The 27,242-nt window shown below is 49.4% G+C and overlaps 13 protein-coding genes across 13 annotated transcripts; 7 read left to right on the top strand and 6 right to left on the bottom strand.

Annotated features, from left to right (window-relative positions):
* Positions 1-38: 38 nt before the first annotated feature.
* On the bottom strand, positions 39-680 carry N7520_011335 (uncharacterized protein; the record flags this gene model as incomplete). Its single annotated transcript, XM_057145268.1, has 1 exon — positions 39-680. One exon carries the CDS (start codon positions 678-680, stop codon positions 39-41), a length of 642 nt encoding a protein of 213 aa, XP_056991022.1.
* A 273-nt stretch (positions 681-953) lies between these two features.
* N7520_011334 (AP-3 complex subunit beta) lies at positions 954-3,581 on the top strand (the record flags this gene model as incomplete). The annotated part of the gene is made up of 3 exons (XM_057145267.1): positions 954-993; positions 1,055-1,212; positions 1,281-3,581. The coding sequence occupies 3 exons, from the start codon at positions 954-956 to the stop codon at positions 3,579-3,581; spliced, it is 2,499 nt and encodes an 832-aa protein (XP_056991021.1).
* A 1,045-nt stretch (positions 3,582-4,626) lies between these two features.
* On the top strand, positions 4,627-5,751 carry N7520_011333 (serine/threonine-protein phosphatase; the record flags this gene model as incomplete). The annotated part of the gene is made up of 3 exons (XM_057145266.1): positions 4,627-4,642; positions 4,725-4,958; positions 5,042-5,751. The coding sequence occupies 3 exons, from the start codon at positions 4,627-4,629 to the stop codon at positions 5,749-5,751; spliced, it is 960 nt and encodes a 319-aa protein (XP_056991020.1).
* A 443-nt stretch (positions 5,752-6,194) lies between these two features.
* Positions 6,195-6,959, bottom strand: N7520_011332 (Rho GDP-dissociation inhibitor; the record flags this gene model as incomplete). The annotated part of the gene is made up of 3 exons (XM_057145265.1): positions 6,195-6,325; positions 6,400-6,768; positions 6,869-6,959. The coding sequence occupies 3 exons, from the start codon at positions 6,957-6,959 to the stop codon at positions 6,195-6,197; spliced, it is 591 nt and encodes a 196-aa protein (XP_056991019.1).
* Positions 6,960-7,656: 697 nt separating this feature from the next.
* On the bottom strand, positions 7,657-9,590 carry N7520_011331 (ankyrin repeat domain-containing protein; the record flags this gene model as incomplete). The annotated part of the gene is made up of 2 exons (XM_057145264.1): positions 7,657-9,184; positions 9,241-9,590. 2 exons carry the CDS (start codon positions 9,588-9,590, stop codon positions 7,657-7,659), a joined length of 1,878 nt encoding a protein of 625 aa, XP_056991018.1.
* A 1,417-nt stretch (positions 9,591-11,007) lies between these two features.
* N7520_011330 (KilA-N domain-containing protein) lies at positions 11,008-12,619 on the top strand (the record flags this gene model as incomplete). The annotated part of the gene is made up of 5 exons (XM_057145263.1): positions 11,008-11,068; positions 11,178-11,386; positions 11,450-11,612; positions 11,662-12,544; positions 12,595-12,619. The coding sequence occupies 5 exons, from the start codon at positions 11,008-11,010 to the stop codon at positions 12,617-12,619; spliced, it is 1,341 nt and encodes a 446-aa protein (XP_056991017.1).
* Positions 12,620-13,388: 769 nt separating this feature from the next.
* Positions 13,389-15,122, top strand: N7520_011329 (cleavage polyadenylation factor subunit CLP1; the record flags this gene model as incomplete). The annotated part of the gene is made up of 2 exons (XM_057145262.1): positions 13,389-13,526; positions 13,620-15,122. 2 exons carry the CDS (start codon positions 13,389-13,391, stop codon positions 15,120-15,122), a joined length of 1,641 nt encoding a protein of 546 aa, XP_056991016.1.
* Positions 15,123-15,633: 511 nt separating this feature from the next.
* N7520_011328 (uncharacterized protein) lies at positions 15,634-17,889 on the bottom strand (the record flags this gene model as incomplete). The annotated part of the gene is made up of 1 exon (XM_057145261.1): positions 15,634-17,889. The coding sequence occupies one exon, from the start codon at positions 17,887-17,889 to the stop codon at positions 15,634-15,636; it is 2,256 nt and encodes a 751-aa protein (XP_056991015.1).
* Positions 17,890-18,874: 985 nt separating this feature from the next.
* On the top strand, positions 18,875-19,186 carry N7520_011327 (uncharacterized protein; the record flags this gene model as incomplete). Its single annotated transcript, XM_057145260.1, has 2 exons — positions 18,875-18,902; positions 19,032-19,186. The coding sequence occupies 2 exons, from the start codon at positions 18,875-18,877 to the stop codon at positions 19,184-19,186; spliced, it is 183 nt and encodes a 60-aa protein (XP_056991014.1).
* Positions 19,187-19,381: 195 nt separating this feature from the next.
* Positions 19,382-20,585, top strand: N7520_011326 (quinone oxidoreductase family protein; the record flags this gene model as incomplete). The annotated part of the gene is made up of 3 exons (XM_057145259.1): positions 19,382-20,259; positions 20,304-20,487; positions 20,538-20,585. 3 exons carry the CDS (start codon positions 19,382-19,384, stop codon positions 20,583-20,585), a joined length of 1,110 nt encoding a protein of 369 aa, XP_056991013.1.
* Positions 20,586-20,766: 181 nt separating this feature from the next.
* On the bottom strand, positions 20,767-22,437 carry N7520_011325 (uncharacterized protein; the record flags this gene model as incomplete). Its single annotated transcript, XM_057145258.1, has 5 exons — positions 20,767-21,640; positions 21,693-21,941; positions 21,991-22,008; positions 22,070-22,155; positions 22,213-22,437. The coding sequence occupies 5 exons, from the start codon at positions 22,435-22,437 to the stop codon at positions 20,767-20,769; spliced, it is 1,452 nt and encodes a 483-aa protein (XP_056991012.1).
* A 2,022-nt stretch (positions 22,438-24,459) lies between these two features.
* On the bottom strand, positions 24,460-25,081 carry N7520_011324 (RNA recognition motif domain-containing protein; the record flags this gene model as incomplete). Its single annotated transcript, XM_057145257.1, has 4 exons — positions 24,460-24,670; positions 24,734-24,840; positions 24,932-25,004; positions 25,053-25,081. 4 exons carry the CDS (start codon positions 25,079-25,081, stop codon positions 24,460-24,462), a joined length of 420 nt encoding a protein of 139 aa, XP_056991011.1.
* A 1,691-nt stretch (positions 25,082-26,772) lies between these two features.
* On the top strand, positions 26,773-27,219 carry N7520_011323 (uncharacterized protein; the record flags this gene model as incomplete). Its single annotated transcript, XM_057145256.1, has 2 exons — positions 26,773-26,787; positions 26,839-27,219. 2 exons carry the CDS (start codon positions 26,773-26,775, stop codon positions 27,217-27,219), a joined length of 396 nt encoding a protein of 131 aa, XP_056991010.1.
* Between the last annotated feature and the right edge of the window lie 23 nt (positions 27,220-27,242).

Genomic DNA, 27,242 nt, shown 5'->3' with positions numbered 1-27,242 from the left:
TTATTTTTGCCCATCAATCTACGCATGTTCTAGTTCTTTCAGATCCCACTTTCTTCATCAAAGCTGAACCATCGTTGGGCAACTTGTTTAATGGACACACCATGTCCACCCCAGTTGCCTTCGTCACGGATTCGCACCGAACCGTTCAACAAGGGAATTTGGGTATCCCACAACCGTCCTCCCCAGTCAGCGCTGGAGGGATTTACGGCATTGACGCATTCACAGAGAAGCAAATCCATCTCTGCTCGGGAGGCTGCTTCGACAGCGGCGGCAAAACTCCTCGACAGCCCTTGAGCCGCAAACTCCATTGTTGTAGCATGTAAAGCTACAAGATCCAGGATTGCAAGTAATGGCCGTGGACCTGTACCCTTCTCTGTTTCTGTAGTGCCACCATTAATTTGATCCATTACGGCGAGATACGCTCTTAGACTCTCCAGAGATGGGCAGAATGTAAGTCGGATCCTGCTTGAGTGGGCAAGAAGGCCGATGCTCTTGGTGAGCAAATCCAGGCGCGGGTGAACATCTGGTTCAGACCGTTGCAAACGAATGGCCGCTGATAATTGCACGAGAAATTCAGATTTGGTGCCACACACGATAATGTTGGTTTCTGTGCCGGCATCCAGTAGTCGTCGTATCAAATCGGTCACCAAGTCGCAGGAAGCGACGGCCCGCAGGCCCATGACGTGTGTTGAGCCGTGACGCTCACGGTAGTTTTCTCAGCTACCGCAGTAGCTAGTCGTTTCGATCTCGCATGATTTGAAAGTCGAGATTCATTGGCACTTGTGAGGTTTGAAGAGTGGAGTTACAGTCGAGTTTAAAAGAAGTTGGAGATTCGGAATCATCCGCGTCGGAGGTCATGCTCCTCCGCCTTTCCTCCCCCACCTGCCTTCCCTCATCTCCCCCAGCCAATTCTTGCACGCCTGAGATCAGGCACTCCGGAGGCTGGCGTAAATATGGAGACTATTTCAAGGATATCTTCTATGCTGGAAACAGGTAAGTCTCAATTCCCGTGGTGCTACCCTTCCGCATGAAACTGATCGCCGACTGCGCATAGCTCGAGAGCTCACCCTGGAAGCTGCTCAGTCCGCCGCGAGCAACGGAATTTTGAAATCGGATTCTTCCTCGCGTACGTACAGTGTTACCCACATCAAGAAGCTTTTGGATAGTCGTCATGAGCGAGAGGTCCTGGATGGAATGCGGAAGGTTATCTCGGTATGGCGATGGCGCAATAGACAACCACTTGAAGGGATATGGTGGCTAACTAGATGCTTCTTCCGCAGTTGATGTACCGGCCTGAATCATCGCATCCATTCTTTTCCGCGGTGGTCAAGAATGCAGCCAGTGCCAACCTCGAGGTCAAGAAGCTAGTTTACATTTACCTCGTCCACCATGCGGAGGCAGAACCGGATTTAGCCCTACTGTCCATCAACGCCATTCAAAAGTCCCTGACCGATTCGAATCCCCAGGTCCGCACTATGGCCCTCCGAACAATGTCTGGGATTCGTGTACCAGTGATTAGCCAGATCGTGTCACTAGCTATCAAGCGCGGGTGCGGCGACATGAGCCCGCATGTGCGCAAAGCAGCCGCGCTGGCAATCCCCAAATGCTATCGTCTAGACCCGAACACACTGCCTCAATTGATTGGGTATATTGAGACTCTCCTCGGAGACTCGCAATACTTTGTGATTGGCCCGGCCGTGGCCGCGTTCCTGGAAGTCTGCCCGGAGCAGATTGATCTAGTTCATAAGCACTACCGCAGCTTAGTCAAGAAGTTGGTGGATATGGACGAATGGGGTCAACTTTCAACATTGCGTCTATTGACTTTTTATGCACGCAAGTGCTTTCCGCATCGGACGCAGAAGGTCAAGCAGGCGGTGACCAAGGCCTTTTACGATGACGAACAAGAACCACAGAACGACCAAAATGAAGGCGAGGAGTACGAAGTGCCAGTAGTTGACCCTGATCTTGATTTGCTGTTTCGGGCGTGCAAGCTGTTGTTGCAAAACAGGAATTCAGCCGTCATTGTCAGTGTCGTCCGCTGCTTCCTCTATCTAGCACCGTCTGAGTACCTTGCTTCTGCCGTTGGACCGTTGGTGGCCCTTCTTCGAAGCCCCCAGGATATGCAGCTGATTGCTCTTTACAACATCGTTGCTGTTGCTTTGAGAGAACCCAAGCCGTTCACACGATACATCGCCCATTTCCTCATTCACGCCAATGACCCACCGCATATCTGGCGCCTAAAGCTCGAAGTTCTTACAATCGTCTTCTGTCATTGCGGGAATCATTGGAAGGGCGTCATCATCAGTGAACTGGAACATTTCTCTAATGGTACCGACCCTGAATTGGTCCGAGAAAGTGTGCGGGCGATTGGACGCTGTGCACAAGGCGACCCCAGCACCGCAGATATGTGTCTGCGTATCTTGCTTGGCCAGGTTTCTAGTCTTGATGGAAACTTGGTATCTGAGTCTTTGACTGTTATTCGACATCTGATTCAACAAGATCCGACCTCGCATAAGCAAACCGTCATTCAACTTGTTACGTACCTTGGCACAACTACTAATGCTGACGCGCGAGCTACGATTATTTGGCTTGTGGGTGAGTTTGCAGGCATGGACCCGGACAACAACATTGCACCCGATGTTCTTCGCATTCTGATCAAGGGGTTCACCGATGAACTTGAGGTCGTTAAGCAGCAGATTGTACTCCTTGGTGCCAAGGTGTACCTCCAGCATCTCTTGAAAACGCAACCACAGGAGTCAGCAGAGCTTATCGCTACGGCGTCACCCGACCGGCCTGCCAAGATTGAACAGGAAATTCGCAATGAATGGGCGGACGACCCTGCCGAAGACCAGACAGACTCGAATAAAAACCCCGTGGATGAGACAGCTGTGGCGGGCGAAATTGCTAGTCACGAGGAGGAAGATCGCATCACATTACTTTGGCGCTACATCCTGCTTCTTGCGCGTTATGATACTTCATACGACCTCCGTGATCGTGCCCGTCTTTACAAGTCGCTCCTTGCTTCTCCGTCTTCGACTCAACTAGCCAATCTGCTTCTCCTAGCTCCCAAGCCCGTCCCGCACGCCCCCAGTCCTTCTGAATCACGCAAGAATCTACTTATCGGGACTGCAACCCTTGTTGTGGGCTCAGAGGCCGGCCATCACGGCCTACGTGGCTACGTCAATATACCAGACTGGGTGCAGCTAGGACAGGAGCCAGATCCGAGTCTTCGCACAGAAGATATTAAAACAGAAACTGCCTCCACCCCGAGCTCCCTGACTGCTGGTCAAAAGTTGGACAAAGCGCTTCGCGAGCATCAGGCCGCTGCGCCACCACGGCGACCAAATGGTTCCCCTGCCATAGGGAGCGGAAGTGGCAAGAAGACTTTGGATCAATGGCTTGGGGAGGAAGAAGAAACCGAAACTGAATCTGAGACTGAGGAAGAAACTGATTCGGAGGAAGAGGAAACTGACTCTGAAGAAGATGACTCTGAGGAAGAATCTGAAGAGGAGGAAAGTGAAGAAGAGACTGATTCTGAGAGTGAGGTTGTCCATAAGGAAGCCCAGCAATTGCTTGGCTAGCCAAGCAACAATAACCAAAAATGGAATATATAGGTATTGGCTTGGTTGGATTGAATCAGGTGCATAGATTAGAATTGGGAAATGATGCCTCCAACAACATATACTCGTTTCCCTTCAACCGTTAAGGTCGTGGGTGCCTTTTGTTATTAATCCAACCCTAGCAACACAACTAGTAGGTGATAATCAACTAATTATAGGTACTTATTAATTAATTTCTCTATTTTTCTTCAACAAATTTAAATACTTCACCTCAAGCACTTGAGCGCTAACGTATCTCACAAGCCAGTGGATCACAAGCGAGTGGATCACCCAAAACACTATAGTAAATGCGATAAATTATCCCAACGACAATGGTCTGTAGGTACTTTTCCTTGAAGCTTAGTTTCTTTACCATGATATCTAGTCCCGTTGTGGATTTTCAAGAATTTTCATAACTTGATGAATGGAATACAGCACATATATATATTTCATCAGCTTCACGATGTAATTTTTTGTATCGTGATCATAGAAGGGTTCGCTTTTTTTTTTATATGAATTGATACATGGTTCTAATAATCCTTATCAATGTCTATCAGCAAGTAATGGAATCGATTATAAACGTGGTGGTTGAGATAATTGAGTAGTTAACACGGCATTTGCTATGGTGTTTTGGGTGATCCACTCGCTTGCACATGTGACCCACTGGCTTGTGAGATCCGTTATTCATCACGGCTTGAGTCACGAGACATGATACCACGTGACATAGGCGGTAAGCCACATGGAGGCAGTTTCCCCACGCCGCTGGACTGCAAAAGGCCGGGTCTCTTGTGTTGAACCCCGAGGAATTGTTGCAGTGATCCGCCTCGTCACAATGCCTGCTGCATACTCTCTATCCATCCTAAATCTCCGTTGAACTCATCCAAGTACCTTTCGCCTCTGCCAGGCCTCTCTCTCTTCGCCTGAGCAGAGCACCTCTCAATCTGCGGCAGCATTCCGCTTAATTCCAATACCCCTCATAACCAGGGGCTATCCACTCCTTCGTCCGTGCCTCGGTGTCTTCGTCAAGATGCCTGGCCTTCCTAGTATGTTTGGAGTGAAGCCGGAAATTCGGCCTTGCCAACACCACCCGCAATTGTGACGACACAGGAGCTAATGCTGGTATAGCTAGTATTGATCTCGATGAGTGCATCGAGCGGCTCTATCGGAAAGAGCTCCTCGCAGAGCCAGTAATCGAGGCCGTCTGTGCAAAGACAAAAGAGCTGTTGATGAAGGAGAGCAATGTGGTCCACATCCAGGCGCCGGTCACCGTTGTGGGAGACATCCATGGCCAATTCTTCGATTTATTAGAGATCTTTCGCATTGGTGGATTCTGTCCGGATACAAATTATCTTTTCCTTGGTGAGTGATTGCATGATTCGTCTATTAGTGATGGAGAGTCGTCGGTTCAGATGATAATGGGTTGGCTAACCCCGAATGTACAGGCGACTACGTCGACCGCGGCCTATTTAGCGTAGAGACTATCTCTCTGCTCGTCTGCCTCAAATTGCGATACCCTCACCGAGTCCATCTTATCCGCGGTAACCACGAGTCCCGCGGTGTCACCCAATCCTACGGCTTTTACACCGAGTGTGCCCGTAAATACGGCAATGCCAACGTATGGCACTACTTCACGGACATGTTCGACTACTTGACACTAAGCGTGGTGATCAACAATGAGATATTTTGTGTTCACGGTGGTCTTTCTCCCTCTATCCATTCTCTAGACCAGATCAAGATCATTGATCGATTCCGCGAAATTCCTCACGAGGGCCCAATGGCTGATCTGGTCTGGTCTGATCCTGATCCTGAACGGGATGAATTCTCTCTTTCACCTCGCGGGGCGGGCTATACTTTTGGAGCGCAGGTGGTTCGGAAGTTCCTTGAGTTTAACAGCATGTCCCATATCTTGCGGGCACACCAGCTGTGCAATGAGGGTTATCAGATTTTGTTTGATGACCGCCTAAGTACGGTTTGGAGTGCACCTAACTACTGCTACCGTTGTGGAAACCTGGCCAGTGTCTTAGAAGTCAGCGACAATATGGAACGCTTCTTCAACATTTTCGATGCGGCCCCTGAGAATGACATCCACCGGAGCGAGCAACAGGCACAGCAGAACAGGGACACGCAGCCAGTGATTGACTATTTCTTGTGATACCCATGATGACTTCTTACGTTTTGCCAATTTCTTTGTTTTCTCTTCAGTTTCCCCTATATCCAGCATTGACTGCCCCGTACAGGAGTTGGGGGATGGAATAAAACACGACTGCACATTCACGGATTGTATTGGGCCATTTCGCATCTCAATTGGGGAAATATCCACATAGATATCGGCAAATAAAAACAGAGGCTGAGAAAGCAACGAGATCCAGCTGGAGCCTCCCAGAAGCCAAAGTACTGTAAAATCAACAGAAAAGCAAAACGGCCAAAGACCGAGTTTCAACAAACTACACTGTAACAGGCCCCACTTGGGAGTTAACCTTGGAAAAGACCATCTATCAGGCTTTTCAAGTCAAAGGAAATTCGTCACGCTTGGAATAAACAATGGGCCGCTCAAAGAAGCTCAAACAAAGTTAACCAAAGAGATCCCAATTTTGACTACCACTCCTTGGTGATATCAAAGGACCACTCAAACAGGAGATGGGTGTGGTCATCGTCATCCAAGAACCGGGACACAGCGTTGTAGTGACCACGGAGAAGCATGCCAGAAGGAGCCTCCTCCTCAGCAACTAGACAAAAGCGAGTCAGCCATCAATGGTCCCTGCAAATTCAGACAATCAGGTCAAGTGCTGGGTGTACTTACAGTCCTTCTTGTAGACAGGCTTCTGGTCCGTGCTAGGCGCAAAGCTACCCAGCATCTCCTCATCCTTGCTGACACGAATACCCTTGCGCTTCACAATCTGCAGGTACTTGAGACCACTCAGAACCTCATGGTTAACCTGGAAGACCACCTGAATATGGAACTTGGCTCCCTCCTTAATGGTGAATGGCTGATCCTTGAGCTTGTCAACAGCCCCGGGAGAAGACAAGTCGATGCACACATCATCACGACCCTCAACCCGCAAAGCGAGAGACTTGATAACACACTTAGGGTCACCGGGCTGTCCAATGGGATTTCCAGCGTTCAAACCCAGGGAAGCCTTCCAGCGGACCATAGCCTCATCATCCTTGTCTGTCGGGTATAGTGTTAGTCCGGTGTTGATTGTGGCGGGGTTCTGGCGGGTAGGTGTATAGGCCGATTCCCGTCTGGACTTAAGGAGATTCTTCCTTACCAAGCTCCTGGTACTCCTGCAAAGTCTTCTTCTCACCGACCTTGAACCCCTCGGTCTTGGTGGCGGCGAGATCTTCGTTGTGGTCGGACATTTTGGTATGGAGCGGACTGCGGGGGCAATGGAATACAATCCGGGGAAGTAAACAACAAGTGCAAGTAGAATTGGGGGAAGATGGAAGCGATTGGGAAGGGAAAAGTAAAGGTAAAGAAGAAAAAAAGGGGGGGCAAGACACGATGCTCACATCCCACTTTGTCTCCTGACTCCCTAGTGGGGTTGGAAAGGCGGTGGAGGGGCGAGGCTATTCGGATTGTTTATCTTGACACTTTAGGCAGGTGCAGTCTACATGCAAGATTATCTTTTTCCTAGATTGTTCTCCTTTGGAAATGCATGTCGTTTGGTTTGAAATTATTGTTAAGTTTCAGGAATAAGTCTAGGCATCTTGGTGATCCTCGTTGAAGTCCTGTGCTCCAGAGGCAAATCTAGGCCCCACTCGGGCAGACCGATTTTAAACATGCATCACTAGTAGGGAAGATGGGAGTTGAGACTTCTCCACTTAACAGATCTTCCAGTTGAAGGGAACATTCAAAGGCTTTTGTCCAGATATTTATAATAGATATGTGAAGTTGTATATGATATGCTTACTACATAGGAACGACATTTTACCACCGCATTTTGTAAACGTCATATTAAGCATCAAACTCATATTACGAAGAACCAGCTTCATGTATACAGGGAAGCACAACAAAACAAATGGGACCCACTCCAGTGTCGCCAGCGCCAAATAATCTCTATAACAATGACATTCGATGAGTGATATCTCCAGCCATCTTGCCCAGGTTTCCTAAGGCAGACCCAGACCCATTGTCCGGGCCATATCCATACTTCAGAAATAGGGCCAGAATTTCAGATTTGCCCAGCTGAATCGCCTGTATCAACGGAGTCTGCTGGCGACTATCCTGTCGATTAGGATCAGCCCCATGATCCAGCAGCAACTCAACCATCCGTCTGCTGCCTTTACCAACAGCCTTAAGAAGAGGCGTCCGACCAGCATGACCAGTCTTATCAACATAAGCTCCACTGCTAAGCAATAACTGTGCCACTTGATAACGATCACATGTAGCAGCATAAGAAAGCGCCGTCTCCCCCGAAGCAGTAATGCCATTGGGATCCGCACCAAAGTCCAGCAACAGCTTAGTTAAAGCCAGATTACCGGTCCCTGCCGCCTGTGAGAGAGCCGGTTTCCCATAAACAGATGCAGCATTCGGATCCGCACCACGGTCTAGGAGTAGCTCAGCTATATCATTATATCCGCGCAAGGTAGCCACGGAAAGTGCAGTCTCACCACCATGACCCATGGCGTCTAGCTTTGCGCCGTGGTCCATGAGAAGCATGACAACATCGTAGTGACCAAAAGAGGCAGCGATGATCAAACCTGTTTGTCCGAGCGGGTTCTCCGTATTCGCACTGGCGCCCTTTGCCAGTGCACATTTGATTGCATATACATCGCCCATCTTGATTAATGAGCATAACTCGCCTTTGTTATTTGTCATTTTGAATTTCATTCGACTCATGAGATTCGGTCTCTTGCCCCTCTTGACTGCCACCTGTGCTATTGAGGATAAGGAGAATCGGTTGAAATTCCCTTCGGATGCAGAGCGGCCTCTGGCTTCGAGCTTTATAGGGACGGCACTGTAGCCGGGGCTTTGGTCTGCAGAGTCACCCGATACCCAGGAAGCTTCCGGTTTTGATATCACTGAAGGTCGGAAGGCCATTTGATTGTCGTATCCATCGAGTGGGCTGAATATTTCCCTGGCCTCGGGGAAGTCGTCGAGTGCCCTCCCCGGCAGTCTTCGTGGTACCTGGCGATTTGAAACCTCGATTTCGACAGCCACGGAAATTGGGATGTCATCGACCAGTAATGATTCATTATCCCAATCTTCGTCCTCGAGATACTCGCTTGAGGTCTCTGAATACTCGGACGAGGACCCTCTCTCCGTATTCGACGAGTTGGTGAATGTTGTTGGCGAGGGGGGTATAGGTATCTCTGGCTCCGGCTTTGGAACGATATTACCCAGGAGCCTGCTCTCGAGTGCTGCTTTTCTGAGAGTCGTCAGGATAAAGTCCTGTTCCTGGAAAGACTGCTCTGGCGTTATGCCAAAATCCTGTAGCTCTTGCTGTAGATTCGTCCATGCCTTGTCCTTTTCGAAAAATGAACCGTCCTTGAATACATTGGATACCAAGTTTGCGTCTCGTGCTCCGGTAGCAACGTGAACAATATAGTCCCGTAGCATTTGGTTTAGCTTATTCTGCGAGGATCTATATACCGTTAGAACATGGAATGATAAGTACTCATGTAGGTGCATTCAACATACACTACCATGTGGGCATTCATAGCGCTAAGGCCAAATATCACGTCATTGATTAAGGCCCGGACATCCTCGACGAGCTCTGGCGAATTCACCTCGGGATTACTTCTTTGGAGTTTCTTCAAGTCTACCAGGATAGAGTGATAAATCCTCAACTTCCTCTGTTCTTGAAACTCTTGATTCTCTGAGCGCTCAATGAAGTGCTTCCCCGAGAGACCGAGAACGAGAATAAGCTGACTGAGCTCACTTTGTACATGATAGGTAAGAACTGACGTCTCACAAGTGTCATAGAGCAGCTTTGCTAATTGTTTGAGGGCCGCGATTTGATGCAGCGTATCATCGTTGAAGATGACCATGGCAACAAGTCCAGGAGAAGATAAGCAACATATCACCAAAGCATGACATAGTCGTGGTAGCGCGTTGTCTATAAGTAATAAGTATGATTCATTCAGGGTTGCCATATTGGGACTGGGGCGGAGCCTGGAGGATGGCTATGTCGCCGTTTTTACTCTGGCTGGTGATGGCCCCCAAGCGGTGGCAACGTGCAAGAAGCCTTGTGTCATGATCGGCACAAGCATATTCAATCTGAAGAGATAATTTGAGCTGTCTATCTATGATTAGATAAAAAAAGACAGTTGGTAGTGGAGACACAAAGTACCATGAAGCCTGGAAAGCACAATGCAACACGTTTGGTATCAGATGGTTTGATTCACAGCAAGAGATGATCGACAATTTTGAGAACTTACTTGATCAGGCTGCTCGTGTCTTGCCCGTTCAGGCGACCAGGATATAATCTCCAAAAAGAGTAAAGGGTTAGTTATATGGGGAAACCCACTAGCTTTAAGATGTGCATCTAAGTTGTTCTACAAGCTAGAATCGGTACTGTCCCGGTGCTCTTGCCCCACTAAACAAGTACCCATGTACTCTCCTACTCAGGTATATGACTTGTCACTTCCGGTTCCAATAAGTTGACATTCTTATTGCGCCTTTCCACCTCGATTGAAAAGTCTCACAACATTAAAAGTTCTCTCCTCTATGCATTTATTCATATTATGTTCCCTCCGCTTAACCTTGTTGCCCAGACAATTTTAATTTAGTGGGGTTTACAACGAGAAGCGGGAGGTGGGGGGATGATGTGGCAAAGCGCATGCAGACTGTTTACCGTGGGCTGCAAGACCGATCCAGTGATCTGGGAGTTGACTGAGGCTAGAACCGATTTGGTGTTTGAAGACTATTACCTAAACTTGCTTGTATGAGTATTCAGATACATAAAATATGAATATTTAGAAGATATATCTCTGATTATAGCAAACCAAATCCTATAGAAAAAGAAGAAAAAAGAAAAGAAAAACATGGGAAATGCGTGGGTCACGAGGTATCGTTGTTTCCCAACGGGATTGGTATGACTGAAACACTGTATTTATTGAATTGACCAATAAAATACTTTAATACTGATACCCAGTAATACCATTCCATAACCGGACCTTACCGGAAATGGCATCGAGGGCCCATACGAACATTCCGTCGCGACAGGCCTTCTCCCCTGATTGTTCCTTATTCTTTATCGCTGTACTTTGATTCGAACTCGTGTTTTGATAACTGTGCACCAATTTGTCTGACCTATTGTGGTTGACTTACCTTGTTCCCGCATCTTCCCCCCCGCCCGGTGCTAAGGTCCGACCCGCCTTTTTTCAACCAACGCGCCTGCTACGTGGCCGTGGGCGCATTTTCGCAATCCTTCAGACGAACCTTACCGTGTCGCAATCATCCATCATGTCGCGATCTCTGCCAAAAAGAACCAACCCGCTCATCCTCAGTGGTGCGGCGCCGGCTTGTAAGTTTTGTCTCAAGGCGCGTATAAGCGCGACCGCGTCTCCAACTGTCATCTCCTGGATCCATCGACCGCGCCATCGCTAACTTGTCGATTTTCCCCTGCGCTATAGACGAAGAGCTTCTTGCGCGCCGTCGTCTTGGAAAGACCAACCTCTCTGTCAAGTCAAGCCAGGTCGGCACCTCAAATGCGACCAAGCCTGAGAACTTGGGCTTGTTCGAGTATGCTCACCTTCGGGCTCCTCTGCCCAAGGACCTGAAGGGCTCCGAGATCTTCCCTTCGCACAATTCCCAACAGCACCCAGAGACTTATTTCTTGATGGTAAGAACTTCCCATACGCCTGGATGAATACGGCACCCGCTGACTCTACCCGTGGGCGAATAGCGAAGGAGCAAGGATGGTTTCGTCAGCGCTACTGGCATGTTCAAGATTGCCTTCCCCTGGGCCAAGGCCGAAGAGGAGCGCACCGAGAGGGAATATCTCAAAGCGCGAGAGTACACCAGCCTGGAGGAGGTTGCTGGCAACGTGTGGATTTCCCCGGTCTTCGGTACGTCTAGACTCCACTGTACACAAACTTATCCTGACCAAATTTACAGCCCTCGAACTTTCTCGGGAATACCAAATGTACGATTGGGTCCGTGCCTTGCTAGATCCTACCGATATTGCACAGAGCCCCACGAAGAAGCAGATCACCCCGCCCCCGAAGTTTGAACTGCCCTCATCAGATGACCTCTCTATTGCGCAGCGCCGGAGCCGCCGCTCTGTCTCTCCCACCAAGAAGTCTTCATCTTCTCCTCGCAAGGCTCGGCAACCCCGCTCTACAAAGGAGACCCCGAGCACCCCGTCTACATCTGCTGCCAACGAGAGTCTGCAACAGGCCCTGGAAGTCACAGCTTCCTCAGAGTTGGACTTAGCGAACGGAATTCTGGAGAGTGTGGAAGAAGAAGTTGAGGTCAAGACCACCGGCTCCCCGGAGAAGAAGAAGGGTCGGAAATCCAAGAAGGCTGCCGAGGCCGGAGAGGAGAAGGAGGAGGCCAAGGAGAAGGAAAGCAAGAAGGAGGAAAAGAAGGAGGATAAGAAGGCAGAGAAGAAAAAGAAGAAGGACGTTAAGGAGTCTGTGACCGATGTCGAGGTTGACCGCTCCGCCAATGAAGAGGCTGAGGTCTCCCAGGCCACCCTCTCTCTCGACATGCCTATTACCCTCCCTGAAGTGCCATCTGCAAAGGAAACGGAAGAGATGATTGCGAAGGCCAAGGCGATGGTTGAAGATGCTATCAAGATCCAAACCTCCGAAGATGCGGCTGCAGGATCGCCATCCGTCAAGCTCACCAAGAAGCGCAAGTCCGAGGATGATGATGAGGAGACCGCAGCTGAAGCCAGCCAGAGAGTGAAGAAGGCCAAGGTCCTGGAGGAAAAGCTGAAGCGTGAGCGTGTTCGGAACCGTGCTCTCTTTGGTGTCTCAGCTGCCTTTGCTCTTGCGTACGTCGTCTGCATTCTTTGATAAAGGAACATTGCTAACATCTCCTTAGTGCCTCAATTCCCTACTTCTTCTAGATTGATGATTCAATCCAGGTCATGGTTGGATGACCTGATCAACTTGCACTCATATTCCCCAGCTCTGGAGCCTTGCATTGACATACTTGGCCTGGAAAATATTATTTTGGATTCCCCATGCCGCTTTGCCATTGAGAAGACAGCCTGCCATTCTCTTGCCCTCCTCGGGCTGGATACTCCAATCCCGCAGAATCTGTCGGATCTGTCTACCGAAATCACATTTCCCCATTCCCACTTGTCGTTATGATAAATATATTCTTTGTTCTTGAATGTGTCCCTGTACTTGCCCTTGACATGAAATCTTTCCTAATATCTTGCTCCTATCCCCACACAAGACCTTGAATCCATTTCAAAAGAAACTAATCGTGAATCAAATTGCACGGTCCTGTTAATTCATTGTTTTGCTTCTAACTCTCGATACCAAATGCCCTTCCCCCTTCGTCCCTTCACCATTCTTTCCTGCTGGCCTAATGATAACTTTCAAAGTGCAAGAAATATTTATAGTGTTGGAAATATCTACTCCAATAGACAAAATCAAGTAAATCACACGTGCATGCACATCGCATAGACTAGCTTCCATTTTGTATAAAAGGCCCTTGGAACCCAAGAGACTGCTACGGAGTATAGTGAACCCGAACAAAGCCGGAGAAGCTTAACGGGAGATGCAAACAAATCAAAGTTAACAAGCTGCAACTCCATACTCCAACCTTCCTCTCCAATTGCTCTCACTTTGTCTCCGCATTATTCTTTTTCATAATTTAGCGCTCAAATGTCTCTGCCGGGCTTAGAGCTCACCCAACCCTCCGAGGACCGGCAATATACTGTCGCCCCGCCATCGCAGATCGCTCTGAACCCGGGCTCGGAGTGGAGATTTGAGGTCGCGTTCGGTCACATCGTCAAAGTCAAGGTATGTCTTTTGGTCTATATGATCACGACGGTCACAGGATGATTTGTACCCGTGTCATGAGAGCAAATTCACTCACCAGTAACCGCGCTGCAGCTTCTCAATGGAACCGCTGAACTCTTCGGCACTGAACTCGCCGAATCGCAAACGTACACATTCACTGGCACCAAAGCCGCAATCTTCACATGGCACGGCTGCGAATTGGAAATTAGCGCCGGGGAAACTGTAACAACTACCACGGTAGATGGATCCACGTCCGCGGCGGGCCACGGCGCAGGCGGGTGTCAGAGTGAATACACGTCCGATGAAACGCCTATGATGGAGTATGCCAACTTGCATTTTGCGCTGGAGTCAATACGAGAGGAATCACAAGGATCGGGCAAGGATGGACCTCGTGTGCTGTTGTTAGGTCCCGAGAACGCGGGCAAGACCAGCTTGTCCAAGATCCTCACCGCGTATGCGACAAAGCTTGGGGGACAGCCACTGGTGGTGAATTTGGATCCGACTGAAGGCATGCTCAGTGTTCCTGGTACACTGACCGCCACGGCTTTCCGCACAATGCTGGATGTCGAGAACGGTTGGGGTAGTAGCCCCATGTCTGGGCCTAGTCCTGTGCCTGTGAAACTGCCCCTTGTCTACAGCTATCCATTGCCCAGTCCCCTTGACGCTGAGGGCTCAGTCTATCGGCCCATTGTGTCGCGATTGGCGTTGCAGGTCACAGAACGCATGGCCAAAGACGAAGATGTCCGTCGAACAGGAATCATCGTCGATACTCCCGGAGTGCTTAGCTCGGGCAAGCCTGGCAGCCTGGAGTTGATCAATCATATCGTCACTGAATTTGCCATTACTACTATCGTTGTTCTGGGCTCAGAACGCCTGTACAGCAACATCGTTAAGCAATACGACAACAAGCCCAGCGCAAGTGCTGCCGCTGCCGTTTTTGATGAGCGGATTTCTGTTGTGAAGCTATCCAAGTCCGGAGGCTGCGTGGACCGCGACGCGGCTTTCCTCAAGAAGACACGCGAGTCCCAGATCAGATCTTATTTCTTCGGAAATTCCGCTCCCTCAAATGCACTAACGACCGCCATCACATTATCTCCCTCTACCCTGCAAGTCGACTTTGCATCTCTGACGGTGTACAACTATACCGTTACTTCTACAGAAGACGAAGATGAAGACGACTACGACCCCTCCCAGCTCAGCACGGGAGATTCTTTCCTCCCTGGCGGAGGTGTTGATGATTACTCCCTGCCCAAACAAGAACCAGACCGCGCTGCACCTCTCCCAGGCATCGTCGGCCTTTCCTCCGATCAAAATACTTCTACGCATTCATATTCCAGCAATATCCCACTGAAACGTCTTCTTCCCCCAGCGCCCCTGGCTCTTGAAAATACTCTCATCGCCATAACCCACGCCCCGACTACCGCCTCGCCTGCTGCTGTTCGGGATGCCAGCATCAATGGATTCCTCTATGTCGCTAACGTGGACGCCGAGAAAGGAAAGATCTTATTGCTGTCACCTATTCGGGGAACGATACCTTCGCAAGCGATGATCTGGGCTAAGCGTTGGCCTGACGAGGTTGTAGGTCTGGTGGGTTGATCGTATGGTGTCCGTCACTTGCATTGGCTTTGGTTTCATAAGCATTGGAGTTGTTGGGATTTATATACCCACTCGAAGATTTCTCATTGATTTCGCTTATTTCTTGAAATGAAAATGGATCGTAGAATCAAGAAAGAAAACATATATACGGTTACTTTTCTGGAAATACTTCGCCATGCACCACGCCTTTAACAAACAGGACGGTTTAAACGTTAGGCCATCAGATTGATCTCATGGAATCTGAATTAATTTTTTTTCAACAAAGACGCGAACTATATAAGGAACTTGATTAAAACTATCACCAGAAATGAACAAACAACGCTAAATGATATGCTACCTATGCCAATGCCATGCCATGTTATGCTATGCTAGTATATGCCCAAATGCCAACCCAAAGCCAAAAGTTGTACACGAAATTTTTAAGCCTTTTCACCGCCAAGAAAGCACAAAGTAATACAGTAACAGTGCTATGCAAGACCCATTCCCTCCACAAACTGCCAGAGATTACGAGTCACTCCCACTTCCTCCATTCCTCAATAGCCTTCCTCAACTCTGCGCTACAATCATACCCCCTCGCCTCAGCCTCTAACAACTCCTCCCTCCGATCCGTGAATCTCGTCTCCGCCTCAAAACGTCTCAAAGCAACAGCTTTGAGGGCCGCGAAATCATCGTTCACAACAGCGTCCCGGAACTTGATCCTCATCCGCACCGAATAGAGCTGACAGCTCGCTTCGCGGCACCGATTCGGTGTATCACCGGGTAACAGACGCGTAGTGGTTAAGAAACTTTTGGCGATGGGGTGGTTCGTTTTCGCGAGGGGCCAGATCACTTCATCGTAGCAGTCTTCGCAGACGCACAGTTCCGGAAGGGAGGGCATATAGTGCCATGTGCCCTTGGTGGGCCTGTCACGACGACAGTCTCGGAGAACGGTCTTGCGGCGCACGTAGTTGAGGAAGTCGTCATTTTTCGGGTAGTGAGAGGGGTCTGTTTGGGCGGCGGCTTTGTCCAGGAAATCGATATAGTGCACGAAGCGCGGACTGGTGGTCACGAAATCGCACATTCGTTCTTGGATCTCTGGACTTTGTTCGAAGGTGTCTCGTTGTGAAGGCATGAGGATGCGGACATTGCGTGCGCAGCTGCTGCAGATGTGGAAGCCGGACACATACATGCCTGTGCCTGGGTCGACGATGCGGTACCAGGTTTGGTCAACTACGGTGCGGCCAGGGCAAGGGCTGATTCCTGGTGGTGGACGGGTCAGCAGGTAAAGCATTTCCAGGCTGGGGTGTTGCTTTTTGATCATCTGCATCCAGGCTAGTCGGGTCCAGGCGTTGGCGAAGGCGCAGCGGATTCTCTGTGTGGCTGGCTTTGGTAGGCTTGGGATGAAGTAATCGCGGAAGCGGGAGTGCCCGATTTGGTTCATGCATGCGGGGCATATATCCAAGTGAGTGAGGCCCTTCAGAGTGTACCAGTCCTGGAGACCTGCTACCGGGATCGAGCGAGGGCACGGAGTCACACATACTCCTGTTGACCGCTGTGGGGAACTCGCTTTCTGGCTAGGTGCTGGTGCGGGTGCTAGTTCGGGTGCTGGTGCTGGTGGAGGTGCGCTGTGCCGTGGGAGGTCATCTTGAAACCTGACAGAGTTGGCCCGACGAGGTCTGCTAGAGCTGGCTTGGGCCTCATCCGATGACATAGACCTGGAAACCATGGCCGAGGGGGCCCTTGACGATGACCGCAAGGCAGGCGGCGCAGGCGCGATTAACGAAGTCGCCCTGCCTCGCGTGGCTGGTGGAAGCTCTTTGGGCTCTTGACGCCGCTGACTCGGAGCTCGAGAAGGCTCGCGAGTAACAAGTTGTACTTTTGGCGCTGGAGCTACTGGGAGAATCTTCGGGCTGATAGATTTGGCCCTGGATCGCCTGGGAGCTTCTGTGTCTGAATCAGATCCTAGCTCGCGAAGCTCGTGTCTCAATCGAAGTTTCTCTTCAATCCTCTCCGAGAGCGTGGGAGCATCAGGAGATCGTCTGACTTGTACTTGCGATTGGGTAGACACTGGCGAAGTGACGTGGGAAGATAGTCTACCGCGAGTGGTGCTCGAGTCTGATTGATATCCAGAGTTTGGCTCCGAGTAATGCCGGCTTGGAGCCATCTGGCCAGTTGAATTCCCCGTCCGCACGCTGTTTGACCGGCGAATCGATTCCTGGGGAGGGAATAGATTGGTCAGATCGTAGCCACGATCTTGGACACCTTGCTCAGGACGCGGCCCGCGGATATCATTTTGAGGGAAATAGCCTACTTTCCCTCTGTCAAGATCACGATCCCGGGGTGGGGACTGTGGACGAGGCTGGCGGGGAGGCTGTTGACCTGAGGCAGGGGGCTGCTGATGAGTTTGTGGCGCGCGGCCTTGAGACCTGCTAGAGACCGACGATGGAGGGGGCCTGAGAGGTTCATTTAATGGAGCCCTATTGCGAACAACTGGCTCTGGGGCCCGGGGGGAAGGGGTACGGAGACCAGTGCTATTGTCATCGGAAGAAATGTTCTCCAATCCAGGAGTAGCTGAAGCGCTGGGTAAAATTGGTGAAGTCGGAAGAGGAGAACCTGGAGCAAGTATGACCGGGTATTGATCAACAGTGCCCCTCCTGCAGATACCCTCCACTCCGGGCTTTTCGCCGAGCATGGAAAGGCCGTGTAGCTCTCGAGCGAGTGAGGCTGGCTCCTCCTCCACACATGGCGCTGGAGGCCATTGGAAACGCACGCCGCGAGAAGAAGACATATTGTTGTGGTTGGTAGGAGAGATCATACGCAGTAAATTTAAGATAGTATGATTTGATAAGTTTTAGCCTGCTGCAATGTGGTGTTGTGATGAAGCTCGAGAAATTTTCAAAATCATAGTCTTAAGTAGCAATAGAGTTGAGCAGTAAAGCGAAGAAAAAAAAGGCTTTGTACAGTGGCCTTAGCTTGGAGGAAAAAATTTTCTTTTTGTATTCGGAAACAAAGATTGCAATGTGATGTCGTATGTGCGCAGCCCGGGTAAGACCAGGGTATATAAGTGTTGGTCAATCGGGCATCACCCTGGGCTAAGAGAACTCTGATAGGGCCGCAATGGTGATTGGGCAAAAAGTAGACGAATGACCAGGAATAGTATCAGGCCGCAGGCAGTGTCCACAAGGATTTTCCATCGGAACACCGCATTTAACCAAAGGTGGACTCGAGCACCACGCCACAAAAGAGCGAGACGGGCGTGGCTATAGCAATTGTCGATCATTGGGCACGAAGTCAGACAGACACGGATGCTCCCATGTTTCAAGAGTTTCTTTTTACTGTAGCCTGGATCCACCAGAAGCAACGGAGAATAATTGAAAAAGCATAAAACATCTATTCAAAGATAACTTTTCCCCTGGCGTGTAGAGATGTTTGAAAATGGCGAGTTGCAGGAGCGATCCGGCCAAGTGTGGGCCTGAAGTGATGTCAATTGCCGCGGATGTAGATCCCAGCCTTAGTCTGCAGTAAGCATGAAATCCCGCTGGCCGCATGCCTTAGGACCAACCGAGATCAGGCAGGAATTTCCCAGAAAGGCAGTGCAGATTCGGTGTCTCAGCTCGAGAGAAAATTCCTCTCGAGCATGCAGTCTGTGCTCCAGGGGCTGAAATGTGAATGCTGGCGTCTTTTCCAACCCACTTTCATCCTAGAGAAGAATAAAAAGTCATGGTCGCTGTACACATGACATTTTCTTTTTGGACATGACATCGGCGGCTAAAATGGCTGGAATTCCAGCGCCCGTTGATGGTGCGATCTCAGGCTTTAGATCCTAGTATGAGACAGATGTCTAACATATGGTTGATTTGTTTGAACACTCTCTTGATAGGCGCCATGAGGCCCTGACAATTTACAAATAGTCGCCCATGTGTACAACAGTACTCCGTACACCGGCGCTGATCCGACGGTTTGGCAAAGCCGACGGAATGGCGTCAACAACCCCCCACATCTCGGATGCTCCCTCGGATGCTGCTCCGAGTACTGTACAATCGGCTGTTTACCCGGGCTGGATCGAAGAGGGTCATTGTAATTGACGAATTAGAAACGAAAAACAACCAGTGACTTGCAAAGTTGCAAAGCAAAGAGGAGATGTCATGACGAATCGTAAATCGATAAGGCAATTCCGTGGCGGAAATGCGGGGATGTTCGATGACAAATGAAGCTGTTGATGCGATCAACGCAACTCGCCGTTTTTAATCGCAATTCCCCCACTTCTTCCCTGCTTCCCCATGTCACTCGGTACCCTTCGCAGAAGCAGTATTCGCCTTGCAGCTGTTCGCAATCATATTATCCCAATCCCTGTCCATAGACCGTTCGCATTCACACCAATCCGCAATATGTCCGTCCCTACTACTATGAAGGCCATCGTCGTCGAGCAGACCGGTGGTCCCGAAGTTCTGCAATACAAGACCTCCTACCCAGTACCCACACCAAAGGAAGGCCAGCTGCTGGTCCGCAACAACATTTCCGGCGTGAACTTTATCGACACATACTTCCGCACCGGCCTGTATGCATCCCCAAAGCCGGAGGTACTGGGCCGTGAGGGTGCCGGTACTGTCGCGGCAGTAGGCCCCAACACATCCGGATTCCAGGTTGGAGATCGCGTTGCTTGGTTGGCCAATGGTGGCTATGCGGAATACACCGCTGTCCCTGCAGCTAAGACCGTCAAGATCCCCGAGGGTATCAGTGATGAGGATGTGATGGCATCGTTCTTGAGTGGATTGACTGTCCTCTCGTTTGCCAAGGAGACCTATGCCGTGCAGAAGGGTGACTGGGTTCTCCTGCATGCCGCTGCTGGTGGCGCTGGTTTTCTCATGACTCAAATCCTCAAGTCGATCGGCGCAAAGGTCATCGGAACAGCCGGTGGCGCGGAGAAGTGTGCACTTGTCAAGAGCCTCGGGGCTGACGTAGTGATTGACTACCGCAGTGAAGAAGGCAAGGACTGGGTTAAGTTGGTTAAAGAGGCGACAGGTGGCCGTGGTGTTGACGTCGTGTACGACTCTGTCGGCAAGGATACCTGGGAGGGAAGCTTGGAAGCTGTGAAGCGCAAGGGAACGATTGTTTGGTTCGGCAATGCTAGTGGACCTGTTCCTCCCCTTCCCCTCCCGTAAGTTCGATCCCTGGAAAATTACTATGGACAAAGCTCAACAGGTTGTACAGGAAACTCTCCCCGAAGTGTGTTAAGATCGCTCGTCCCACCCTCTTCGGCTACATTGAGACCCGGGAGGAGTTCGAGTACTACACCAATGAGCTCTTTACTTTGCTGAAGTCTGGTCAGCTTAAGGTGAAGATTCACAAGGTCTACCCTATGGAGGAGATTGCTCAGGTTCACAAGGTTAGTCATCCTTTTCTCATCAATGACTCAGTGCTTACACTCAATCACAGGACCTGGAGGGCCGGAAGACAATGGGCAAGCCTCTTATCAAGCCTTGAACGTATAATTCAAAGGCTAATATTCATTTCTTGATGCCTAAGTAAATGCTATGACTATTAAAATTCAGAAATACCACCTGTACTGATCAATGTTGTATGATGGCCACCCCGAAGATACGTAAGAATAGAGTATGTCACAAGCATGCGTTGGAAGCCGCTAGTGAGCTTCCATAGTGTTGCCTCAGTCATTGTCGGTATCATCCATTTCCACAAAAAGTCCACCTTTTGGCTCCGTCGAAGTCTGCACTTCATCCCTGAGGTCTCGGGGCCGCTTCCAGTTCAGCATCATATCATTTGCGATGCTGATATTGAAGCTTGGGAACGTTGAGTAAACCTGGTCAAAGTAGTAGGCCCCGCAATTCATCTTCCAGATACTTGCCACGACCTTCAAACGGGGATATAGAAGGTCCAGAAGACTTTTTTCAACGAAGAAAATAAAGTCATAGCTAGGCGCATTACCGTGCTCCCACTCCCAGCGCTCCTTGGGGCTCAAATCAATCTTTGGCTTACCAGGTTCACGGAATGACTTGGCTTTGACAACTCCAACGGGGTTCAGCTTCATATGAAATGTGAACTCCCGGTAGAAGTCACACGTGGTATAATCTGGCTGCGCAACGGAAATTACCTCAAAGCCATCGATATCCTGGACTCTCTCTGCCGATAAAGTCCCGGCCTCGACATGCTGGCAAAAGCTGGAGGCGGTTTCGTGAACACCAGCGCCGGCTATGGCGTACTTCACGATGAGCTGAGCCTTTTCAGAGCTCATACTCGAAGTAGCCCAGCTGCTATTGTCGCTTGATTCGAAATAGTGTCCACCGAAGAGCGTTGAGCACGCCTCGTTGAAATCCCCGGGCGCTTTGCGGATCAATTGCAAGTTCTTCCAGAGCTCTAGACTGGCAATAGTGCATGTCTTGCGGGCCTGAAGAATATCATCTTTGTATTCTGGGCATACGTCATGGAAAAGCAGGAATGTCAGGAAGTTCCGGATGGTACCTGTAGCGAGCTGAATGGACTCAACACTGTCCGGGTTGAAGTATGTCATGAAGAAAGAGCCACTGTAGAATATTAGCTTGGATCATCGTCTGCATACCAGATATTTTCGCTCACAGGAAGCCCCGAACCACTTGATCAAAGCTGATATGCAGGCTCTCGCGCTCCTTCTCGATCAGGGTCTGGGTACGAGCCTGCATAATCTCCTCTGCATTCATCTCTTTCATATCCTTGGGAGTAACACCAGTCCCGAAGTTAGGGCCAACGCTAACACCTCCATACTGCAGATACTTGTGGAAGACATTGCTCCGAGCAGGTTCGATGCGGCGCTTTCTCTGGAATCGCATAAAAGCCTCCTCAAGTCGGCTGGGGAATGATTAGCCACAATATCACCAAAGTAGACATCATTCCTTACTCCAAGAAAGATCGATCCCTAAAGATCATGTTTGATTAGCGCAGTATTTCATTATTAGGCTTGTTCCATCAAAACGTACGGGTGATAAATGAGACGATTCTCACTGTACTCGGAAGGTGTCATCGGTCCATCGGTACACCACTCCTCAAATCCAGTGGGCTTGCCCTGTTATCATAATCATCATTAGCTTTGAGGACCAGATCCGGAACCATCTACACTTACAATTCCCCGCTTGCTTTTGGAGCCCCGATTTCTCTTCTTCTTCCTTTGCATCTGAGCCGCCACAAGCTGAGGGCCAATCACTGCGGAGGCTTGCTCGAACTGGGTGTTCGTTCTTCCAGAATTGGGCTTAGGCTTTGGGGGTTCATCCTCAACATCTTCAACCTGGGCGTGCTTGGCTTTATGAGCAGCACACTTCTCAGAAACCTGGACCTTGTCTGTCTCCATTTCATGCCGATTTTGAAGAGCAGAGCGAATTGGAAGGTCCCCAGAAATGGTGCATCCTTTTGATGCTGTATTCTCCATAGTGCCAGGGTTTCAAGGTTGATCAGGTGAGTTGTAGAAAGGAGATATGAGAAAGATGTAAGAGTCAGACAAGAAGATAGATGACAGGGGGTACAAAGAAAGAGAGAGAGGAAGATAAGAAGAAGCTTGATAGGTGAAGCAAAGAAAATGGAATGGCCTTGTATTCAAGGGCACCCAAAGGTGATCACAGGCCAATCTCGAGGCACCCTTCGAGGCCTGAGTCAAGTTCTTGTAACTTCACGAAATGAATTTATGGAATTATACGCATTACTAGCAGTACCAAATACAACTTACTAATGCAGTAAAGTGAATTATACATGGCATCTATGATGATCTAAAGTATAATCCTCTGTAGGTTATCAAGTCTATCTGTACAGAATAAGCACCAGTGTAGGATCCAGAATTGCACATGTACTATTAAACTCAATCAACATTAGAACATATGTTCACATGGATAGATATACGTTGGGAGAATTGACAGGGGTCGACCCTTCTTGTTCTCCCCATCGGGGTTCTCGGGGCATACATATCTTCGTATGGTTGAAGATGTTTCCTAAGGTAGTTGGTAGTTCAGAGATACCACTTGCAAGCAGTTTGACGGGGTTTTGGTTCACGAATCATGAGGAGATCATATCTATAGCTACGTGTATGAGTGAGGATAAATTGGCTAACCCTTTGAAACAGATAATTATCTAGAGATATATCTGATGGGGAGGCCCCGGTGTGCTGTTGGTGGGACAGATGGCTACATGTCAATTGGGAATACGTTGATTATTCAATCCAACATCACACCTGTTCCTGCTACGGTTGTTGCTGATGTCTGACTTGACAGCTATAAGACGAGGTTTTGCGTCGCTATGTAATAACATTGATTATTTCCTTCAAATTAATCTCCACTTTCATCCTGTGTGGATTGTGGTGTGCTGCGAGTGCGTAGTGTGAAAGGATCTTGGAAAGCTGTGTTCATCAATGCTCGCTCAATCTGGGGTTCATATTCCTAGCACGTATAACAAGGGAATTCATGCCACAAAGGCGCCGCAAAGCCAGAGAGACTCAGCTCCAACACGGCCACCAAGCCCTACCTATGTACTCTTTGGTAGAGCTTTGGTCGAAGTGTCTGCTTGAACATGGACAAAGTTTGAGTAGAACAATGCATCGAATATGAAGAGGCTGGTACAGTCGATCTGGCTCGCTGTGGTTGGGATTGGACGCTGTATTGCCCGGGGATCCTCCTTGACCCACCCTTGTTAGTCACTTTGTATAACTGTATGGTATCCCGACGGGCCTTGTAGGTTGTGAGACGGTGTTTCTGCGGGTGCTGTTCTGGTGACTGGGCGGCACAAAGGTAGAGGTGGAGGTGGAGGATGTTTGGCGGTGTGTTGGGTATGCATAGGGCGATAAGAAACGACGACGTTGGGTTAAAGTAGAAATAGGAGGCGACAGCGTAAAATAGACTTCGGGGATATGGGTTGATCAGGGTCGATAACCTCTGTAAGGCACTAAAATGGTGCAGAATGATCATCATGAACCCATTGTGGCGTTTGTGGCTTTGGCTCCGTGCTCATACCCGTCAGCGGGGTTGATTTCTGCAGAGGGATTATTACCACATCCCTTGATCGATGAACTTTGGAGAAAACTCGAAATCGACCGGGTATGTAACTAGCGACACAATACATTCTGGTTAGTTTCAAAAGTGTTGTCGCGATTTTAAGTCTTTGGGATCACGGGGCTGACACATTTTGGTATTTGAATTAAAACGAAATGCCATCGGTGTCGACGAGGGTCTTGAAAAATAGCCATGACTGTCCTTTCGCTGAGAAAAAAAAAGGGGGGGAAGATATCCAGATCCAGCCCTTGCACTGTGACCACTGCTAATTCATCCGGCTCACACCCTTTTCACCATTCCTCTGGTTTCCCATCGCTGTGCTTTGAAGCAAAAAATCTTTAGTAACCGCCCTGCTGACCACCGTAGCCACCCTGACCACCACCGTAGCCGCCCTGGCCGCCGTAGCCACCCTGGCCGCCGCCGTAGCCGCCCTGGCCACCGCCGTTGTAGCCACCACCGTAGCCGCCGCCGAAGCCGCCACGGCCACCACCGGGAGCACCAGAGCCACGAGCCTGAGCAAGGTTGACCTTGATGGAACGGCCATCAAGACTGTAACACGAAGAAAATCAGTTAGTGATCATTTCTGGGAAATCTCAAACGTATAACACATACTCCCGCTGGTCAAGACCATCAATAGCGGCCTGAGCCTCCTCAGCGGAGCCGAAGGTAACGAAACCGAAACCGCGGCTGCGGCCGGTATCGCGGTCGCGCATCACGATCTGATCGGTGTGTTAGCACAAGTTAGTTGGGACTCTCTTTCCGTTCCAGAGCGAACGGGAAAGTTGAAAGTCGAAAGGGGGAACTGCATACAGCATCGAGAATCTGGCCGAACTGAGAGAAAGCGGCAGTGAGGGAATCGTCAGTGGTGTTCCATGACAGGTTTCTACAAAGATCAGCAAGTGGAAGAGTCGTTATTTGATTCATAGCATACCCGACGTAAACTTTAGCAGAGGTAGACATGATGTGAAGGTTGATAAATTTCGATTTGGGGAAAAGAAAAAAAATGGATGAGAGATGGTCAGGAAGGAGTACCAAATAAGGGAAGAAAATCCAAGGTTGAGAAAATTACCCCGCTAAGGAAAACTTACTATGGGAATGTGTGTTGCCAAACAAGCTGACCAATCATAGGTGAGGGGGTCATGGGACCCGGTTTATTCTCAGTTTTCTCGCTAGACGCCATAATCCATAATCTTGTCGATCTCACACTTGACTCCTTTGGGATTTCCAGGGCTATTCTTTCTTATAGCAATTTGGGTCCCTTTCGATCTCTTCATTTGGTTTTGTCGATCATTTGGATCTCCCTGATCTGTGTGGCCACGTGGCTCACCCTAGTGGGGGGTACCAAGTGGGGTTTATCTTTGATTCTATTGATTTACACATTCAAGTAGGTTGGGGAAGTCATGGGATTGATTCTTTTCACGGTCTAGATCAGACCCACAGCATAAAAATATAAACATCTCGGATTAGAGTGCCATCGGCATGTTCTTTTTTGACTTTCACTGATCCTGAGTCTCTATTGAATGTCAACGTAGCTCATCCCCTTCTTTTGGACAGTGCTTCTTCACCGCATGCCGTTGATGGAACCGTGGCTGAGGCTATGCCCTTGCCACTACAGGTGCTTCTTCACCGCAAATGCGCCCAGTGGGTTGGCGCTCCACACCACATCAAACAAAAACCAAAAAAGCTTGAAGTCGATGATGACTTGAAAGCCCAAAGTGTTATCCTGACTCAGTCCTGAATGGATCCTGACACGAAAGTGACGCCTGTCCAGAGAGGAGCATAAGCTAAACATCTTTGATGTTGGTGACGAGTTCGAAGATTGTGTTTGCAGATGGGCGTTAGAAGCTTCAAGAGGGAAGAGTGGCTTTTCAGTAGTCTTAATTGCTGTAGAAGCAAATTGTGAAAGGTCATCGAAGAGACGAACTTGCAGAGTCTGAAAAGTTAATGAGATGTCATAGGGAACGATCATGGTAAACAGACGTTGAAGCTCGTGGAGGCGAGTCGGAAGGATTTGGTGATCAGAGTGTGTGATCATTCCCTCAAGGAATGTTGACAGAGATTGCTGTCAAAGATGGTAGGAATGATGGGTGCATGATCGCTCGTGAAATTCAAATTTGGAAATTGGAGATGGAAGATCAAAGTTGAAACTAGGCGATGGAAAACGAAATTCAACGTTGGAAATTTGGGGGACATGGAACTTGATGAAGATCGAAGTCGAAAATTGGATGATGGAACTTTAAGAAACTTAGGAGTGGTGAAGGAGCAAGGAGGGAGCACTGGGAATAGTGTGGAGAGTGATTGAGTCGCAGGATCACCCCCCTCGCCCAGGATCGACAAATCACGCACAAGGTCAGTTACTGAATGCCTTGTGTTTACTTCAGGCCTAATTTCAGGCCTTCATGGGAATCTCCATGGATTTCGAATCACACATCTCATTCAGGATCACCTGGCTTGTATCACATCCAAACCTGTGCACCATATACTGACATATATCCCAAAATCTCCAAGGTCTTATTCATCGCTCGCTAGCTCTTGAAGTCCACTCTCCAAATATAGCTGATTACCAGCAGGCGCTGCATGACACCAGCGTGAAATTCTCTCGACGTTAGCCCTGTCTACACCTCATTCACAAGTCGAGATCCTACTCCTTCATGCTGCTAGTCAGAGTAAGAGCTGGTCACCAGGCCTTGAAAAGGTATTGTGCTACTTTCATCAAGTGTGCTTTCCAATTCATCGAGTCATTTCGCATCTGGCGACTAACGGCTCGAGTCAGTGTCTCTGCCTCTAAAGCGCTATTCTCTGCATTCGTAGACGATGACGCCTCCTTCGCATTGACGTCTGTCATCTTGACTGGTTTGGCTACCTCGATTTTGTCCCTCTTCTTCCTCAGCCAGCATGTTCATCCGACAATCGCACCATCGTCATTGACCGCTGCGATTATCGAAGACATCCGATCACCAAGCCATGATCTGATTGACCCCTCCATGGGAATTTCATGTATGTCTTCTGGCCTGCCATTGAGCATGATATTTGAGAATGGCTTGAACGCAGCCAAAGGCACTCGGACAAGCTCTGCGATAATATTGGGCGAGGAGTGAATCCCAGTGTTCCTGGACTTCCT

This window comes from Penicillium odoratum (genome assembly GCF_028828045.1).
Source record: "Penicillium odoratum strain IBT 22623 chromosome Unknown utg000008l_segment0_segment0, whole genome shotgun sequence".
Taxonomy (NCBI): domain Eukaryota; kingdom Fungi; phylum Ascomycota; class Eurotiomycetes; order Eurotiales; family Aspergillaceae; genus Penicillium; species Penicillium odoratum.
The sequence above is the reverse complement of the archived record's forward strand: the minus strand, read 5'-3'. Positions and strand labels throughout refer to the sequence as shown.